Here is an 18,909-nt window from a genome sequence, read left to right on the forward strand (position 1 = left end):
CCCCACGACACAGGCCATCCTCCTGGAGAGTGAGGCTCGGGCCTGGGGCTTCTCAAGCAGACCCGTGTATGGGAAGGGGCTCGCAGGCAGAGCGGGACAGCCCAGGACCCTTGGGCTCAGCGGGGGGCCTGAGAGCCTAGTCTATCTGCGCCCCTCCCCACCCCTGACACACACCTGCTGGGTGGGGAACCCAGGGCAGAGACGGGGGCCATGGGGAGGGCGGTCTCCTAGCGGGACCCTGGGAGCCTGGGAACACACGTGTGTTCCCGCACACACACCTCAACCCTCAGCCTGACTCCCCCCACCCCGCCGTCAGCTGGCGTCTGGGGTGGATTTCCAACCCCGAGGCACAAGGGTGACTGTTCTCTCCTCCTGGTGATGGGCACAGAGGTGGGAAGGCTGCCAGCCAGCTAAAGGTTCCCAGATGGTTTCGGGGGGCCCAGCAGCCTCCTCCAAATTGTGACACTTAGGAAAACTGTGGGCGCCAGACAGACCGGTGGGCAGGGTGATGCTGAGCCAACCCAGCTTCGCCACTCTGCCTCCAGACTCCTTCGTATCACAGGCTTCAGGGTCCCTCCCAGAATATTCCCCCAGGTCCCAGGTGGGCCCGCGGCCATCACCAGGAGGTGTTGAACAGCATTGGGGCATGCCAGGCGGGGGCCGCCTCTGGGAGCGACTGAGCCCCACCAGCACCGGCGTCTGCTTCCTGCTCTCAGGAACCCAGACCCCGGCGGCTGTTTGCTCTGGCACAGTCAGAACCAGGCTCTCGGCCTCCATAACAGGAACTCCGAGGGCACGGGTGGCCCAGTGGCACTGCGTCCCCCAGGGGCCTCTGCCCCTTCCCGTGACCCGAGCTTCCTGCATGTGGTGGTCAGCCGGGGCTGGACCTCACATGGCCACGGGGCTCATATGGGCCACGCCCACCTGCTACACGGAAAACAGCCCTTTGGGGCCCTGAACAGTGACTGCGTTCCAGACAAGGACTGCGGTCATAATATGACGACTCGGCTCCCTTGCTGCGGCCCTGGGCAGGGTGGACCGCCCGGCACAGGTGGGCTGCCTGCTAGCTCCACCCTCTCGCCCGCACTGTGAACTTTGCTCCCCTTGAGAACGTCCCATCACGGGTCCCGCCTACTTCTGCTCATTGACTCCTCAGAGAATCTCAGGGAAGCCGTAGTCCCCACTCCCACAAACAGCCACAGGAGAACCCCGAGCCCATCCCTCGGGGCGTGCAGGCTGGGGTGAGGAGCGTCTGCCTTCTATGGAGAGTCTGTGGGTTGGAGGCCAGCGGGTGGCTGCAGGAAGGACTTCCCCAGGCCATCAACTCACTAACGGGCTCTGGGCAACTCCAAACCTGGCATCCGTGGGGTTGCAAAGAGTCACAAGTGATTGAGCAACTGCACAACAGCAACGTCTCCAAGGCAGATCCAGGGAGAGGGTCCAAGCGGATCTGGCCTCCACCTGCCCCTTTCCGTCTACCCAACTTTAAGGAGTGTCAGTGGCTTTTAAATCACGACTCTTATTCAATACCGTGCTGCTTCAAAATGAACGAATCGTTTAAAACCTGCCAGTCGCTACAACAGCAGGGGTGGGGTCGGCGGGAGGCCGACGCTTTGATTCACAGTGCGTGTGGTCCGGCGGGGAGGCAGCCAGCCGGCAGAGCCCTGGGGTGGTGAGAAGGGGCCTGGGGGCGCGGGGCCTGGGGAGCTGCCCCTGCAGGCCTCAGGGTGCCCGTGAGGAGACACACAGCCCCAAGGAGGTTCACCCAGGCCCCACCCTCTCCTCTGACCCTCGTGGATTCCCCACGTCATGCTGGTCTGGCTCATGCGAAGGGCTGGGTCCTGCAGACCCGTCCTGGGCGCCCAGCCTCTGCTCCGACATCTCGCACCATGGTGCCCTCAGCCCAAGCCCTGGGCCTGCCCCGCCCCCCAGCTCCCCACCAGGCCCCAGGCCTGGGGACACACGCGTCACGGGGAGGCTGGGGCGCCGGGCATCCACCCGCCAGCGCTCACCTTGCTCGCAGTTCTTGCCGCCGAAGCGGAGCGGGCACTCGCACAGGTACGTGTTCCAGCCGCTGACACACGTGCCCCCGTTCTGACACCAGGTCCCATCGCAGAAGTTCCGCTGAGCAGCGCAGCCTGGAGGCAGAGTGCAGGCCGTGGGCTCGGAGCGAGAGACGGAGGGGGTGGGGGGGGGGTCTCTGTGCCTCCCAGCACCGGCCCAACATTAGGGAGGTGCAGCCATGGACGCAGCTGGAGGGGCGGCGGGCGGACCCGGGCCCGTCTGGGGGCCTGAGATGGCGTGGAACGCCCATGTCTGGAGGTCTGGGGCCACAGGCCCAGCCCGCCAGCCGGCCGGGCCACCTGGAGACCGGGGATTGTGCGTCCGGGTCGGCGGCCGGCCCTCCACAGCCACGCCAGGCCCCAGGGCGGCTAGGCCCACGGGCTCGGCCCCCTGGGAGGTGGAGGTGGCCCTCCCCGCCTGGCTGCCGCGGCCCCACGGCGCCCCCGCCGCACCTGCCCTGGTGCCGTTGTTGGCGATGAAGCTGGCCATGTCCACGTGCCGGCCGTCGATGGACAAGTTCCGCATGCAGCCCACGAACTGCCGGTTCCGCACCGGGAAGTCTTCGGGCAGGTTGGGGACGCCCCCCAGGAGCAGCGGCCCGGTCAGGTCCAGGGACCTGCGGAGGCAAGGTCAGCCGCTGAGACGGCGGGGTTCCGAGGGGGCCCTGGCGTTGCCATAGTCACCGCGGCCTCAGCCGCGGGGCTTGCGCGTCACCCTGAGCAGCAGTAAATCCAACAGGTGGGCAGGCCAAGGAGGCAGGTGGCCGAGAGGCCCGAACACACGCGGCAGATCCTGCTTCCGGGGCCACCCCGGCTCTTAGCCTCTCCATGCCTCAGTTTCCCGCCTCGCATCAGATCCTGACAAACTGGAGGTTTCGGGTGACGGCCCCGAGTCCTGCCCGCTGGCCTGGCACATCCACACCACAACAGGACGTGCAGAGCCGAACAGCACTGCCACCCTGCTCTGGTCCCCAACGACCTTGAGCGGAGGTCACAGAAAACTCGAACGCTGGCTCTGCAGGCGCACACCCGTCCCATCACTGAGCCGGGGGCGGGGAGCCAAGGAAACAGGCGTGTTCCATGTCGGAAGCCCCAGCAGGCCAGGCTCAACTAACCGTGGGATTCAAACAGCTTAGTGAACATCCCACCCAAGCAGTCCGAGTTGAGTCCAGCACGGACCCTTCTTGCCCTGCGATTGGAAACGTCCACCTCAGCATGTCTCTGCCCGGGGTTAGGATGGGCCCCGGGGACCCCGGCATCCAGTGGTGACACAGACACTTGGATCTAACAGAGGGTTCACTGACCCAGCCCTCGATCGCAGGGACCAGCACTTTCTGGAAAAAAGCCAGGGCTCCCGTGGAGACAGGGCTGGCCGGCGGCTTCTGGGCTCAGCACGCCGGCCGTCACAACCCTGGGCATGGCCGGGCCACCGCTCTGGCAGATAAGTCTAAGGGGACTTGTTCTGGGGGGCTTTGACATATCGAGGGATGAGGGAGGAAACGCGACTGCACCCCAGATTGGGACTGCCAGGACCCCAGGCCCAGAGTGCCCCGCGCGGTGTCCCGTCCTGGGCGACCCCTCGGGGCAGCGGTCGTGGACGGGGCGCGCTGCAGGCCCGCTCCCGGGACACTCACTTCTTGGAGCCGCTCTGAGTGCCCTGGGCAGCACAGCTGTAGTTCCCGACGAAGCTGCCGAAGCGCACGGCCACGGCCGTGTCGCAGTCGTCCACGGTCACCACGGCCACCTTCTCTCCGGACGGCCCGTGGGGCAGGCCCAGGCGGCCGATGTTGGGCTGGGGGACGAGAAAGCCGTCAGTGTGACCTCCCGCCAACGCCCCCAGCTGGATCCCCAGCCCCGGCACACACGCCCCTCCCCGCACCCCACCAGCCTAGTTTTAAATCAGCCTCCAAACCAGCTGTACTGGGTGAACGGGGAGCCCCCCAAACTTATGTCCCTCTCAGAACCCCAGAATGTGGCCTTGTTTGGAGGCTGGCATCTGGCAGATGTAATCGGTTGGGCTGAGGGCATGCTGCAGCACCCTCATCCAGGTGACCGGCGTCCTTACGAGGAAGGCACACACACAGAGTCACCCAGGGAGACGTCGTGATGACAGAGGCAGACGCGGGTGACGCTGCCACAGCCGAGGGCGCCAGCACCCCAGACCCTGACGAAGACGAAAATGACCGTGCCCTGGAGCCCTCGGGAGGCCCTGCACACAGCTGATCCCAGACGCCCGTCTCGACCTGTCTGCTGTCAGCCCCCCAGTCTGTGTTTCACTCCCAACACCAAAGCCCCGGGACCCCTCCTTGTGAATATCCGCGTGAGTCCAAGCTTTGGCTGGACTGTGTCCACGCACCTCCTGACCTGGTTCCTGGGGTGCAGGCTGCACAGTCAGCGCTCCCCCACCCGGCGGGGTACCCCCCATCTGGGCCAGAAAGATGGCAACTCCAGGAGCTCACAGTCACCCCTCGAGGGCTCACGCCCTTCCTGGCCCAGGGATGACCCTCCAGCCCCTTTTGCTGGCCCGAGGTCAGCCACCCTCCATGCCCCAGACCAGCAGTCAGCGTCCTCCTCAGCTCCCCGCCTTCCCCAGCGTCCCCGAAACTCACACACTCGGTCTCCCTGCCCAGGGCTGGTCAGGAGAATCCCCTGGGACCATGACGCAGGGGGCAGCCTGCTCACTTCTGGAAGAAGTGGGTTCCCCAACTAGGGAGGCTGGAGTTCACATCCAAGGACTGACGCCCTCTCTCTGGGCAGCCCGCTCATCCTGGGCATTCATCACCAGTCCCCCAGCCGGCTGGCCCTGAAGACACCCAGCACACTCGCAGGACAGCCATCAGGCTCCTTTTAGCGGGAGACGCAGCGCCTGTTCACACCAGCCACAACATATAGGCCGGGGCACTGTTCCGGAAATGCAGAGGGCAGACTCGGGCGGCGCCAGGCACCTGAGCCCCCTTCCCCATCTGCACAACCTTGACAAGCCCTGCCTCCTGTGAGGGGGCATGTTGCCTAACCCAGAGGGCCACCACGCTTCACCATCCGCACGCAACACGCGGGGGCTCCTTCCTCGCCCAAAGGGAACATTTGCTCCCAGTCCCAGTGGGGACCATCCATCAACCCCAAGAGCAAGGGCTCAGGACCTCCACGTGATAGCTCTGGGGTCCAGTCGAGTTTATAGTGATGCAATTCAATGCTTCTTTATGATAATATTGGAAATGGGGAGTTGTAAAAACATAGAGAATTTAAATCATCCTCGACGTCGTTTAACGGGGAAATAACTACACAGTTCATTCCAAACCTTAGGTTTTCTTCTTTCCAAACCTTCAGTTTTTTAATGGGAACAAAGTATCCATTTTGTTGAGGATGCTGGGCCAAAGGGCAGGACGTGGAGCTTTTGGTAACAGGGGCTCAGCCAGGCAGCCAAGTTGTGTGACTCCAGGAGGCCTCATTCACCCTGGCATTACCCTCTGGACTTGTGCAGTGCACAGCCTACATCGCTGTACATGGCAACCCCAGCCGAGCCTTCTGCCTCCTCCTTGGCCAGCCATCTGACTCGGACAAGGCCATCACTACACTTTAGTTTCTCTGTCTACAAGACGAAGATTTAATGTTAGGATACCCATCCTCTCTGCACTACAGGGCCTCCCAGAGCGACATCAACATAAGACGCTGGAGTCTCCCTCAAACACTTCTCGGGTAAATCCAGGAGAAGGCAAACCCTGCGCCTTGATATCCCAGCTCACGCATAATTCTCTCCATTTTCTGTTGCGTCAGTTGATGAGATCACAAGGCCGGCTAAGCTATTCCCTTAAAGATTTAACCTTTGGTTAAGCAACAGTTAGATAAGTATAAAAAATAACCTGTTTTCTCGCTCTGTAATAGCAGCCCCCTTTAGAGAACACGTCCAAGTGCCTATTACGAGATGCTTAAGTATTAGGTGCGATCCCGGGGAAAGAACCGTCCTCCAGATGTGCAAGCCTCGTATTATCTTTACAACTTGCAATTTACATTTTTGGGGATGGGTGTGAGCCTTCCAGAGGAAGGATGTAAACAGCATTTATACTTGGGAGGCGCTAATGAAACGAAGCAATTGTTTACACAACTGCAGTTGTTGTAAACTGCTGCTGATGATCAACAGCTCAGAGCCACTGGCTTCAAACAGAAATGATGAGGAAAACGGAAAAACAGGAAAAACCAAAAACTCAGTATTTGTATGTAGAGCAGCACTTATGGACCTGAGACAGAGTTCACTGGTCAGACAGATTTCGGAGTCTGGCGTTACTTCATTAAAGCAGCAATGGGGGAAACAAACGCGGATCGGCATCTGCTTCTTGATTCCTGCTTCCAGATCCACCCGCCACTGGGCCAAAAGAGACGGCGCTTTGGCCCACAGAACCGAGCACCCTCAGAGTAAGAACCATGAGTACCAGCAGGAGAGACGCAGAGGGAGGTTTCGGGGAGGAGCCACGACATCCCAGGGCCAGCATCCGACTCCGCAGTGCGGCGTGCTGCTCCAGAACCAGCAGAACGCCGGGCCGGCCAGCCTCACACCCAGGCCAACTGTCCACGCGTGGTCAGGATCCCCAGGAGAACAAGAAGGGAGCTGGGGGAAGGCTGTGGGTAACAGGAACCAAAGCTGCAGCGACTCAGAACACAAGGACGAGGGTCCTCAAAGAGCTCAACACAGCTACCACGAGACCCAGGGCTTCCCCGGAGGCTTAGTGGTCAAGAACCCACCTGCAGTGCAAGAGATGCAGGAGATGCGAGTTTGATCCCTGAGTTGGGAAGATTCCCTGGAGGAGGACATGGCAACCCACTCCAGTATTCTTGCCTGGAGAATCCCATGGACAGAGGAGCCTCGTGGGCTACAGTCTGTGGGTTTGCAGAGCCGGACACGACTGAGAACTGAGCGTAAGCTCCTCGTGACCCAGGAAACCGCTGCTGGAACAGACCCCAGAGAACCGGACGCAGGGACTCAGACAAAAACCTGTTCACAAAAGGTCTCAGTAGCCCTATTCACAACAGCTAAAAGGCAAAACCACCCCCAAAGTTCCTCAACAAATGAATGGATACACAGAATGTGGTATATCCATTCAACGGACTATTATTCAGCCACCAAAAAGGAATGAAATACTGTCAAATGCAACAACGTGGGTGAACCTCCAAGACGTTACGGCAAGTGAGAGGAGCCGGGCACAGAAGCCTTCCGTGCCAGGCAGATACGCAGAAAGGAGAGGAGTGACTTCAGGGGGCTGGCGTGGTGGTGGATTGGGAGGGGCTGCTACAGAGCACAGAGTTTTCTTTCAGGGCGATGAAAATATCTCAGATCCAGATAAAGGTGGTGGCTGCACAACATCACGAATGTACTAAATGCCACTTTAAATGGCTAATTCTATGTAAATTTCACCCAATTAGAAAAAAAAAATTGGATGGACACCCAGCATTCACCTTCCCCATTTTTTTAAATCTGTCAAATGAGGATAAACTGCATCCCAAAGCCTTCCTAGTGAGACTCACAAGCAATTACAAGCAGCAATAGCAGAGAACGTTCTCCATCAGGCTTGGGAAGTGTGTGTGCTGACGCAGTCAGCCTGACTCGGGGGTCGGGGTAACAAAGACCCCAGCAAGGGTGTCTGATCCGTCTTGGTCGAGGGAAGACCTAGCGTGGGTGGATAGCTGGCAGGTGGGAGAGGAATCAGGACGATCGAGAGGTGGCCACGGCGCCTGGCTCAGGTGCACACAGCCACCCGCGCGCTGGCAGGAGGGATGTGACGTGAGCGGTTCACGCGAGCGTCCAGGGCGAGATCAGGGGCTGGGGGGTAGGAGCACGGCAGGCTCTGCAGGTGCGGAGGGCAGGAGCAAAGACGGCGAGGCGAAGGCAGCTGCCCCTTCGTATCCTTACGATGAGCTTTTAAAGTCTGTGCGAGAGAAAAGGACGGCCGGGAATAAAGGGGCCACGTGGCAGTACATGAGTCATCTCACTTCTCATGTGGGGGGATCCGGGCACAGGACAGCTGAAGGCCCGAGTCCCTGACCTTCCCTCCTGGGGCCTGGCCCCAGGCGGCAGCTATCCCGGCCGGGGCATCCCTGACCCTTCTCACCCCCAGCCCCGCCCCACAGCGGCCTGGCGTGGACACCCAGGGGCCGAGGGAAGCCGGCATGAGATCCGAGACCTGGAGGCACAAGCCAGCGGGCAGGGTCTGCAGGAGGGGTGGGCCACACCACGCTGAGTGCCCAGGCTGCCCTGAGCAGAACCCACCATGGGCAGGTGGGATCGGGGCCACCGAGGACAGACCCACCGTGCCCACCCGAGAAGAGATCTGAAGGACGCTGTGTGCGTTGGGGGACCAAAACAACCGGCTTTGCAAATCTGCGTGGATCCGGGTTCCTGGCTCCCGGTGCCCCCGCCCGAAGTCATCACTTGGGCTCTGCCTCTTTTCATTTCCCTTCAGCTATTCCTTCTCCCCGGGCGGCACCCCCTCCCTGGGCTTTTCCATTCAGGGGTCCCGGAGCGGCCCGTGGGGACCTGACACAATAGGGCTTGGTCCTCACCAAGTGCTCATATTTCTGCAGCCTTTTAACCTGCTGCAGACAATTCCTCATCGGGGAGGCGGACGGGGGTTCAATTTCAAATGCTGGATGCAAGGGAAGGAGGCGTGGGGGGGGGGGGGTTCGAAACCAGATACCAGGAGGGGCAAGTCTTGGGAACGAAATAGATTCACGCTCTGTGTCAGAAATGATTAACCGACGTTCATATCAAAGAATTCACAGACGGCTGGGCCTGAGGAATGTCACAAAGGGTCAAAATGCAGCCGGGAGCGTGTACGTGTGAGGCTCAGACCCGACGACTGGGCCAGCTGAACGAAGCCCGCCGGACGGGGGGCACATCTAGAAACGTGGCGAACCCCTGGCCCAGGTACACAGGTGAGGCATGCCCGCTCCGAAGCAGGCGTGGTGCTTTTCTCTGATGCTAAGTGGTGGACGAGAGGCGAAAACATCTAGGCACACACACTCCCAGGATCCAAATCAAATACCCAACAGGACTTGGCTGGAACTCCAGCAGCAGATCAAGGTGCTGCGTCCCCGGGGGCCCAGGTTGGGTCTGGGGGGGAGCGCCCCACGTGCAGACAGTCGCTGGGTGTTCTGGTAGCGACCCTGACGCTCAGCTTCCCCGCCTGTAACACACAGGTGGGAATGCCCTCCTGCTCCCTAGGCAGGCTGCGGCCCCTCCCAGACCCCGAGCACTGACCAGGCCTCCACACAGGGGCCCTGGGGTCCGTGATGGAGAGCTAGGTCCACATCTCTTATGGGAAGGGATTCGCCCCAATGCCACCCAGGCAGGAGCAGAGAAGGAAGGTGGGCAAGTTAGTGGATGCAAACTGTCAAGTACAGAGTAGACGTACAACATCTGTGGTGCACCACAGGGAACTATGTTCAATGTTCCGGGGTAAAACCACGGTGGAAAAGAGTGTCTATGAATCCCTTTTCTGTGCAGCAGAAATTAAACCCAACATTGTAAATCAACTATGCTTCAATAAAATGTAGAAACAAGGTCATCCCACCTTCTTCAACGGAGAAGGAAATGGCAACCCACTCCAGTATTCTTGTCTGGGAAACCCCACGGGCAGTGAAGCCTGGTGGGCTACAGTCCACGGGGTCGCAAGAGTCAGACACGACTTAGTGACTAAACAACAACCTTCTTCAATGAAATTGTCAGGAGGAGCTCAGAGTTCCACCAGATGAAGCAGTAAACATATTTACTTCTTGAATTTAACATTAAGACCTAAGCCCAAGCCTTCTTGACCCTGTTCCTCTGAGACATGGGACACCCACAGCCTAGGATGGACACAGCGTCCCCCAGGGCGTGGGCAGCTCACCGCTGCATTGAAGCTGGACGGGGCCGTCCGGCAGGGCACACAGCTGGCAGAAAGGGGCACCTGCTCCTGACTCTTTGCCTGCTGGGGACCTGGGGCAGGGGACGCAGTGCCCAGTTGGGCAGCATCTCCTGGAGGGAGGCTAAGTCCAGCGTCGTTCGGAAGAGTGGACCTGGGCCCCGGGCCGAGTCCCGGGTACTGGGCTGGCTGTCACAGCAACGCAGTCAGGGCCCAAGGCTGGCAGGGGCCAGGGGACAGCAGTGTCCACAGCCTCTGATGAGCATCACCTCCAAAAGGCCAAGCGGTCACATCCTGACCCCACTTAGCAAAGTCCCCTGGCTCCCACCCTCCACCCCAGACCCCTGAGTCAGGTTCAGCCGTAAAACCGAGGTGAAAACGGGGCCTCCTGGGTGGGATTAAATGCACAGGGACGTTTGTGAAGGGAACGTTCCAGGAAGTTTGCTGCTGCCGTGCTGTTGCTAAGAAAGGCGGGAAGAAAGCCAAAAAACACACAAATGGCTGTTCTCCCTGTATTTTCGCTGCCCTATTTTCCTGCATTAAAAATATATAGCTTCTTTTTTTAACACCTTTAAAGAAAAAACAAGAGTTCCCTAGCAGTCCAGTGGTTAGGACTTGGGAGTTTAACTGCCATGGCCCCGGGTTCAGTTTCTGGTTGGGAAAGTAAGATCCTCCAAGTGGCAACCACACACCCAAAACGAAAAAAACTAGGAGCAGTTAGCAGCCTGGACTCAGCGCATCTTCACAGCAGCCTACAGTCCTTCTCCCGGGCGCAGAGCATCGCTCAGCTCTGAGTCCCTCACGTGTCCAGCTGTCCAGCAGAATACTGGGCTGTGAGAATGGACCCTTTTTATTTGGGGAGCATTAAAAAGAAAAGATTTTTTACAAGAATCAGAACCAACCAACTGGTCACCTGAACACGGACCACAGCAGAGCCGTCCGTTTCTCAGGCAACGCGGTGACCTGACTCCTGAGGACTGCGGCCACAGGTCAAAGGAAGTGCTTTTGTGATGGTTGCTCAGACGTGGGAGAGCCCAGGGCTGGAGGCAGAGGTCCACCAAGCGTGGCCCGTGTGCTCGGCACTGTGTGCAAAGAAGTGTCTCCTACCGGCCCCAGCGAGCTCCGTGGGGACGCCAGCCCTTCACCAGGTGCGGCCCTTCACCACACAAGCTCGGGGGCCGGTGAGCAGGGGCCAGGAGTGTCTGAGCTGCTGACCCCGCCGGGCCGGGTCCCTTGTCTGTATCTGCCAGGCCGGCAGGCTCCTCAAGTTTTCTAGGAACCCGGGAGTTCACGCAGCTTTGCTCCAAGGGGGTCTCTTCTCCAATGACAGATGGAGGGCTTAAGGTTGGGGTTCTTTCCATTTACATAGCGCCTTCTTGGAAAGTTGGGGGAACACGTTCCTTCTTTTAGGGGTTCTGTGGACCAGAAGCTGCTTGACACAAAGTGGAGATCCCTCAAGCGCCCCGCGAGACGCGCACGCCCTGCACCCCTGGGCTCTATGACTCTGACGTCGGCTGCTCCCAGCTGGACCAGAGCCGAGGGAGGGGCCCTTCGTAGGGTCCAGGAGAGAAAGGAAGGCGGCCTCAGCAGTGACACGTCTCTGGGCTGTCAGGGTTTGCAGGCTACGGGTCATCTTTCTGGAAAACCTTCTCGGGCAAAGAGAGACAGGCTTTCAAGAAGCATCCACACTCACGCTCACGCGTACACACACACCCCCCCACACACACACACACACACTGTCTTGCAAAGCTGCTTCCTTCTCCTGCTGGAACCCCAATGGGATCGTCTCTGTCCCCAGAGCGTGCATGGCCACAAACAGACCCCAGGATCCTCAGCTTCTCCCTACAGGCCCCCAGCGCCTCCCAGTTGCCTCCACCCTCTTCCTGATCAGCCTCCTCACCCCCACCTCAGGTGCGCAAGCCCCTAAGATGCCATGCAGTGGTGGGAACAGGGCTGGGTTGGTGGGGAGAAGGCAGGGGTGAGGCCTGAAAGGGCTGGGAAGGGGGGGGAGGAGGAGGGCAGAGCAGGAGGGCACTGGCGGTGAGCTCCGTCCAGCCCCGACCCCGACCCTCCGTGTCCTCCCCCCAGGCTGGACGTGAGGACCTCGGCAGGGACAGGCTGGTCCTGGGGAGGCAGGGGTGAAGAAAGGGGGGCGGCCTGGGAGGGCAGGGGGCTCGGGGCGGGCAGCGTTTCATTGCAGAGCGCTGGGGGGCAGTGACGGGGGGCTGAGCTGGGCACGCTGGGTGGGACAGGGCGGCCGGCGGAGCCGCCTTGAGCTCCGGGCTGTGGGCAACTTTCCACGACAGGCGGGGATCGGGGGCCCCGGGTGGGGCTGAGTGATTGTGTTTCCACAGCAGGTGACTCTGCCCTCTGACGGGGTGTGTGTGGAAAGGAAGCAGGTGGGCGCCCCGCCCGCTTGGGGACTGGGTTCCCACTGCGGTCACAGGAACATCGATGTCAGACGTTGATCGGCTACCCACGGGTCCAGACACAAACAGGGACCATTCCTGTCCCCAGAAGCTGACGGAGGAAAGCAGGAAACCCCGCCAGAGAGAAACAAAACGATTCACACCCCAGACCGCGGACTCAGGCTGGAATGGGTGAGCCTGCCCGGTAGGAACTGAGCGTGTGCAGTGCGTCCCACTGACGCGTCTGCAAGGCTCCCAGGCTACCACCTCCGTGAGCGGGAGGAGCAAGGCTAAGAAGAGCCCATGCAGACGGGGGACAGTGACCAGCCCACCAGGCCCTCTACATCACAAAGGGTTGATGTACTCGGCAAACGCCTACCTACACTTGAAAAACGTTTAGCTTCCTTATCTTGTACCTGCTTTGAATCAAATGATTGTCTAAATGGAAAATTTTTTAGAAAAGAAAACAAAAATGGTTCACGAGCCCATCACCCAGATGACTCCTACTGTATTCTTTAATAAAAGAAAACATGAAACACATAAAATGTCACAGGAAGTTATAAAGTGAACACGAAGGCCTCCTCCTTTCTCATTATCAGTATCCCCAAAGGCATCCACATGCGGTGGACTTTCTGAAGAAAGAGTTGCAACAATGCCTCCCGTCACCAAATCACAGGAATAATAAACAGCTGATGTTTCAAGATACCATGTGTGGGATGGCTTAGGACCCAGCACAGCTATCTGATCTGTGCTGTTGATGGATTTGCTTTGGGGGGGAGGAGGGTGCCCTTCAGAAAAAAAATTTGTGTATGCCAGCACATATTTGCCCATCTTTCAGAGTTCTTTTAATTAAGTTCTTGAGCTAATTTTAGATGCACACGCAATTCTAAAAAATAAGCGAGATCTGAGGCGCCCTTTAGCCAGTTTCCACCAACTGTAAACATCACAGCCCAGATGTGGACGCTGATACTGTCAGGACACAGAGCGTTTTCATCAGCATGGGGCCCCCACCCATTTCCCTCCCACTGCCCCCAGCCCAGGCAGCCACTCATCCGTGCTCCAGGCCCATCACGCCCTCTTTCAGGAGTGGTATACAGATGGAGCCACGTAGTACGCAAGCTCAGTTCAGTTCAGTCGCTCAGTCATGTCCGACTCTTTGCGACCCCATGGACTGCAGCACACCAGGCCTCCCTGTCCATCACCGACTCCCGGAGTTTACTCAAACTCATTGGGTCAGTGAAGTCATCCAACCATCTCATCCTCTGTCATCCCCTTCTCCTGCCACTTTCAATCTTTCCCAGCATCAGGGTCTTTTCAAATAAGTCAGCTCTTCACATCAGGTGGCCAAAGTATTGGAGTTGCAGCTTCCAATGAACACTCAGGACTGATCTCCTTTAGGATGGACTGGTTGGATCTCCTTGCAGTCCAAGGGACTCTCAAGAGTCTTCTCCAACACCGCAGTTCAAAAGCATCAATTCTCGGCGCTCAGCTTTCTTTGCAGCTCACATCCATGCATGACCGCTGGAAAAGCCACAGCTCTGACTAGACGGACCTCTGCTGGCACAAACTCATGAGACTGGCTCTCCCTGGTCCGCGTCCTTTTCTCTTACACGTATCAGAACTCCCTCCTGTCTTGTTACTGAGCGGTGTTCCGAGTTCCGTGGTGTGTGGACGTACACAGTCTGCTTAACTGTTCGGTTTGGGAATGTTAGGGAAAAAAGCTGCCGTGAAGCTTTGCGCACGTGAGTTGTATCTACAGGCACGAGAGTCATTGGTCTATAGCTTTTTTTCGGACTGTCTTCATCTGATTTTGGTATTAACTTCACTAAACGGACTGGGAAATGTTCCCTCCCCTTCTATTTTCTGAAACACACTGTACAGAATCGGTGTAATTCCTGAAACATTTGATAGAACTCTCAGGTGAAACCACTGGAACCTGGAGATTTCATTTTGGGGAGTTTTTAAAGTACAATTTCCTTAATAGTAACGTAGTTGTTTGAACTAGTTATTTCGTATTGGTTGAGTTAGGGCAGTGTGTGTGTTTCAAGGAATTGAGAATTTATTCCTGATACTACTAATCTATCTTCTCTCTCTTTTTTTTCTTGCTAGAAGTTTGATGACATTCTGGTTTTCCCAATGTTCTTTATTCCATTGATTCTATTGGTTTCCTATTTTAAAAATCTCTGGTTTCTGGTCTTGTCTCCATTCGCTCCTTCCATCTACTTGCTTTGGGTTTATTTTGTTCTTCTTTTTGGAGGTTCTTGAAGTGGGAACCTTCTGGGTGTTGGTGATGGACAGGGAAACCTGGTGTGATGCAGTTCATGGGGTCACAGAGAGTTGGACATGACTGAGCGACCGAACTGAACTGAAGTGGGAACTTAGATTATCGATTTGAGATGTAGCCTGGGTATTCTTGCCTGGAGAATCCCCAAGGGCAGAGGAGCCTGGTAGGCTGCAGTCCACCGGGTCGCAGAGTTGGACGTGACTCAGTGACCAAGCACAGCCCTTTTCTAAAATAAGTGTAAAATGCTGTGAATTTCCCTCTCAGCATCCCACATATTTTGGCATTTTGTATTTTCATTCCCTTTAAATTAAAAAAAAATTTAAACAAACTTCCTTCATTTTTTTTCCTTCCTCCCTTTTCCGAATAATTGAACACTTGAGTCAAATCTCTGTGAAGGTCCCTTGTTCCCAGCACCGGCTGGAGTCAGTGGGTAGACTCGGGGCCTAGAGAGGCTGGTGCTGAACGAGGAGGGCGGCAGGGGAGGGGCCTGCTGGGGGCGAGGGCGAGCGAGGAGCCGGCGGCCTGGCGGGGTTGGAGGCCATTTAAACGATGGTGGATTGAGTCAGTGAAGAGCTATCCTGAGGGCAATGGGAACAGGCTTTCTCACTGAGCAAGAAAAGACAAACATGGAAGGGGAAAAAAACTAGAATGATTCTGTAGTGTTGGAACGGAATTCAAAGTTTTCAATAAGTAGAGACAGAAAGAAACATGAATTTCAGTATGAGTGTATATGAACACACACACACACGTGTGCAAACATATATACAGGTCCTCCTGGCCCCAGGAGGAGAGACGGGGAGTGAGACACCCTGGGAGCAATGAGTGCATCCCGCACCTGGATCCTGGTTTCTAAATACCTGCCTTTACGGAAAGGATGCTGAGTTCTGCAGGAAAAGCGGGCCTTCTCCCTCCCTCGAGCTCTCTCCCTCTGCTCACCATCTCTCCCTTTCCCACCCCCCACACCTGCTGGAACACGCACACCTACACGATAGTCTCATCTCTTTGTCTTTTTATGTGTTCCTCTACCCAGAACAATGCCCGGCACACAACAGGCACTCAATAACTGCTCCATGTACTAGCAAGTGAACAAAGGCATGAAGGGAGGCCTGGGAGGCTGGGCAGCCCCACCCAGGGTGTGGCCCCAGAGCAGGTCTGCAGGGCCCCAGAGCAGGTCTGCAGGACCCCAGGAGGACCTCCATGAAGACCAGCCTAAAACAAGGTTCTGGGTGGAAGCCCTTGAGTCTTCTGGAATATCTGCCAAAGCAGAAGTAGCCCCCCGATCCTGGGGGTGGATCAGTTCAGTTCAGTTCAATTCAGTTGCTCAGTCGTGTCCAGCCCTTTGCGACCCCATGGACTGCAGTACACAAAGCCTCCCTGTCCATCACCAACTCCCAGAGTTCACTCAAACTCATGTCCATTGAGTTGGTGATGCCGTCCAACCATCTCATCCTCTGTCGTCCCCTTCTCCTCCTGCCTTCAATCTTTCCCAGCATCAGGGTCTTTTCTAAGAGTCAGCTCTTCGCATCAAGTGGCCAAAGTATTGGAGTTTCAGCTTCAGCATCAGTCCTTCCAATGAACATTCAGGACTGATCTCCTTTAGGATGGACTGGTTGGATCTCCTTGTAGTCCAAGGGACTCTCAAGAGTCTTCTCCAATGCCCACAATCAGGCAATCAGACCCCCCGGAACGCGGTGTGCAGCACAGACCCGAGAGGTCATGAAGGACGCGGACGAGCCGGGGATGAGTGCGCCGGGGTGAGCCGGCCCCGGTTAGCCGGCCCCGGTGAGCCCCGTGCCAGCGGCCCCTCCCGCTGGGCCACCGGAACCCTAAACACCGGACGCTCTGCTTGGTGGGAAGCCCGGGATGCAGGCACTGAGAAAAGCCGTGCGGCCAGGGCTCTCACCGCACGGAGATGCTTCCAGCACCGACCGGAGACAACCCTGCTGCCCTCTCGGAATCACTGGAACCAGAGGCCACCCCTGCCGAGGCCCCGCCCAGGATCCCGTCAGTCACCTCCTGGCGGACGTGTCTGCACCCCAGAAGCCTGATTGGATAGGGCGAGGGCCTCCAAGTAACCCCTCCAGAAGCGTTTACCGATTGTGCACAACAGCCTCGGAGGAAGAGGCATCTGCGACCAGGTGATGACCACATGGGCGTGTGTGAGTGGGTGCTCAGGCGTGTCCGACTCTTCTGCGACCCCGTGGACTGCAGTCCATCAGGCTCCTCTGTCCATGGGAATTCCCAGGCAAGGACACTGGAGTGGGTTGCCATCTGCTCCTCCAGGGGATCTTCCCAACCCAGGACTCAAAGCTGTGTCTATTGTATCTCCTGCACCGGCAGGCAGGTCTTCACCAGACCACAAACCCTCCAGAGCCTCCCCAAACCTCCATGGGCGGTGTGGGCAGAGGGGCCCCAGGTTCCACCTGCGTCTGACGGAGTTCAACAAGCTTGTGCAAAGTGTCTGCCTTTAAAATACCTTCCCAGGAAAACACCCGGCTCCAGCAGGCACCCGAGCTCCACTGAAAGTGAATCTTGCCCCTGGCCCTTCTCGCTTAAGATGCCACCCCACGCAGAAAGAGAAAGTGAACTGACTTTGCTGGACTCCCTGCCTGGGAGACTTCCCTTCTGGCTCAGCTGGTAAGATTCTTCCAACCCAGTGGGAGACCTGGGTTCTATCCACGGGTTGGGAAGATCCCCTGGAGAAGGGAAAGGCTCCCGACGCCCGTATTCTGGCCTGGAGAATTCCATGGACTGTATAGTCCACGGGGTCGCAAAGAGTTGGACACGACAGAGCGACTTTCGCCTTCACTTTCTTTCACTTTTCTGCCTGGGGGACCAACCCACGTGGACCTTATGAAGGGGTCACGTCCTCTGCTTCGACTGCTTTAGGCCAGTGCGAGGCCTAACAGGAGATTGAGGGTGCGGGGCGTTGCCAGGAGGTTACTTCTCTGCACAGGGGGCTTCTCCCCAGGACCCCTCCTGTCCGGGTTCCACTCTGCCCTCTCCCAGTCCCTCTTGGCCTCAAGGCTGACACAGCCCTGGGTCCTGCGTTGCCCACCTGGATGGAAGCCCCACACCCTGTCGCCTTTGGTCATAAGCCCTCCTGGAGCCATGCTGGGGAGGTTTCCGCCTGTTTCTGGGGGCAGGGGCTGGGGTGACTGGTAAAATAGCCCAGACAGGCTCCAGGGCAACTGTGGACTTGGGAAGAGGCCCCATGGGGCCCCAGGGGTTTCCCACACAGGACCCACCCTGAGGATCAGACACAACGTGGATGACAGAACACTTGCAGAGCAGAGCGACCCGCCCCCCCACAGACCACCTTCACGGCTGCCCTCCTTCCTGCCCCCCGGTAGCATCCTGACACAGCCCCCCTGCAGCCACAGGCCCCCCCGCAGCCCCTCCTTGCGGGCTTGAGCCACCCCGCCTGGGCCCCAGGGAGGAGGAGGGGTGGGCCTCTGCATCTGGACAAGCCAGCACCTTGGCCCCCAGAGACACAAAGCTCCCGAGACAGACGTCCCTAATCCCGAGCACTTCCCATTGTGCGAGGAAGCAAACCACAGAGGAGGCCTCAAGGTCTACGTGCAAACCGCTGGGTTTCCTCCACCCGGCAGCCTCGGGCAAGAGAGGAAATAGCTGAGCAGCCCGAGAGGAGAAGCCTAATCCCGCACCGAGGGTCTGCTTCAGGCGCTGCTGAGGGGCCCGCCTGGGATTGGAAGCGGGAGGTGGCACGGATCCAGGCCTCGTGGGCTCCTCCTCCCTGGGGACCCTTCAGGAGGGAGTTTATTCCTCGGAGTCGCCTGCAGGGGCGCTGTGAGCAGGCAGGCCTTGCCATGTGCAGGGCAAAGGCGGAGGCCGATGGACGCCCTGGGACCAGGGCAGTGCGGGCCGAGCCAGAGGCCCCGTCTCTGCTCAGCTGGGACCACTGGCATCTGACCCTGCTGGGGCAGTCGAGGCCGACTCAGCCCCCAAGCCCGGTCTTCAGCCGGCCCCGAGAGATGTTTCCCACACAAGCAGGAAGAAGGAGGCCCCGCGGGTGCTTCCCTGACGTGGAGCGGGGGGCCCCCGAGGGTCTCCTCGGCACCCTGCTGGGCGGGAAGCCCCCCAGAGGACAAGCAGGGACCGCCCATCCCTGGCGCCCTGGCCCTCAGAGGCAGGAAGGCCAGCCTGCGGGCACCACGTCCTTGCCATGTGGTCTTGGAGCACCGAGTGGCCCGAGCGGCCGCTGTGACTCCTAACCTTCCCGTCGTTCTACTCGAGGGCGT

The 18,909-nt window shown here is 58.3% G+C and overlaps 1 protein-coding gene across 1 annotated transcript in view; it reads right to left on the reverse strand.

Annotated features, from left to right (window-relative positions):
* The window catches only part of CELSR1 (cadherin EGF LAG seven-pass G-type receptor 1), a 145,468-nt gene that overhangs the window by 42,985 nt on the left and 83,574 nt on the right, over positions 1-18,909 (reverse strand). Inside the window, exons 6-8 of the mRNA XM_065938721.1 lie at positions 3,698-3,855; positions 2,517-2,680; positions 2,013-2,138 (exon numbers count right to left, since the gene is read on the reverse strand). Of these exons, the coding sequence (XP_065794793.1) occupies positions 2,013-2,138; positions 2,517-2,680; positions 3,698-3,855 (448 nt within the window). The remainder of the gene's footprint in view (positions 1-2,012; positions 2,139-2,516; positions 2,681-3,697; positions 3,856-18,909) is intronic.

This window comes from Muntiacus reevesi, chromosome 1, assembly GCF_963930625.1.
Source record: "Muntiacus reevesi chromosome 1, mMunRee1.1, whole genome shotgun sequence".
NCBI lineage: Eukaryota > Metazoa > Chordata > Mammalia > Artiodactyla > Cervidae > Muntiacus > Muntiacus reevesi.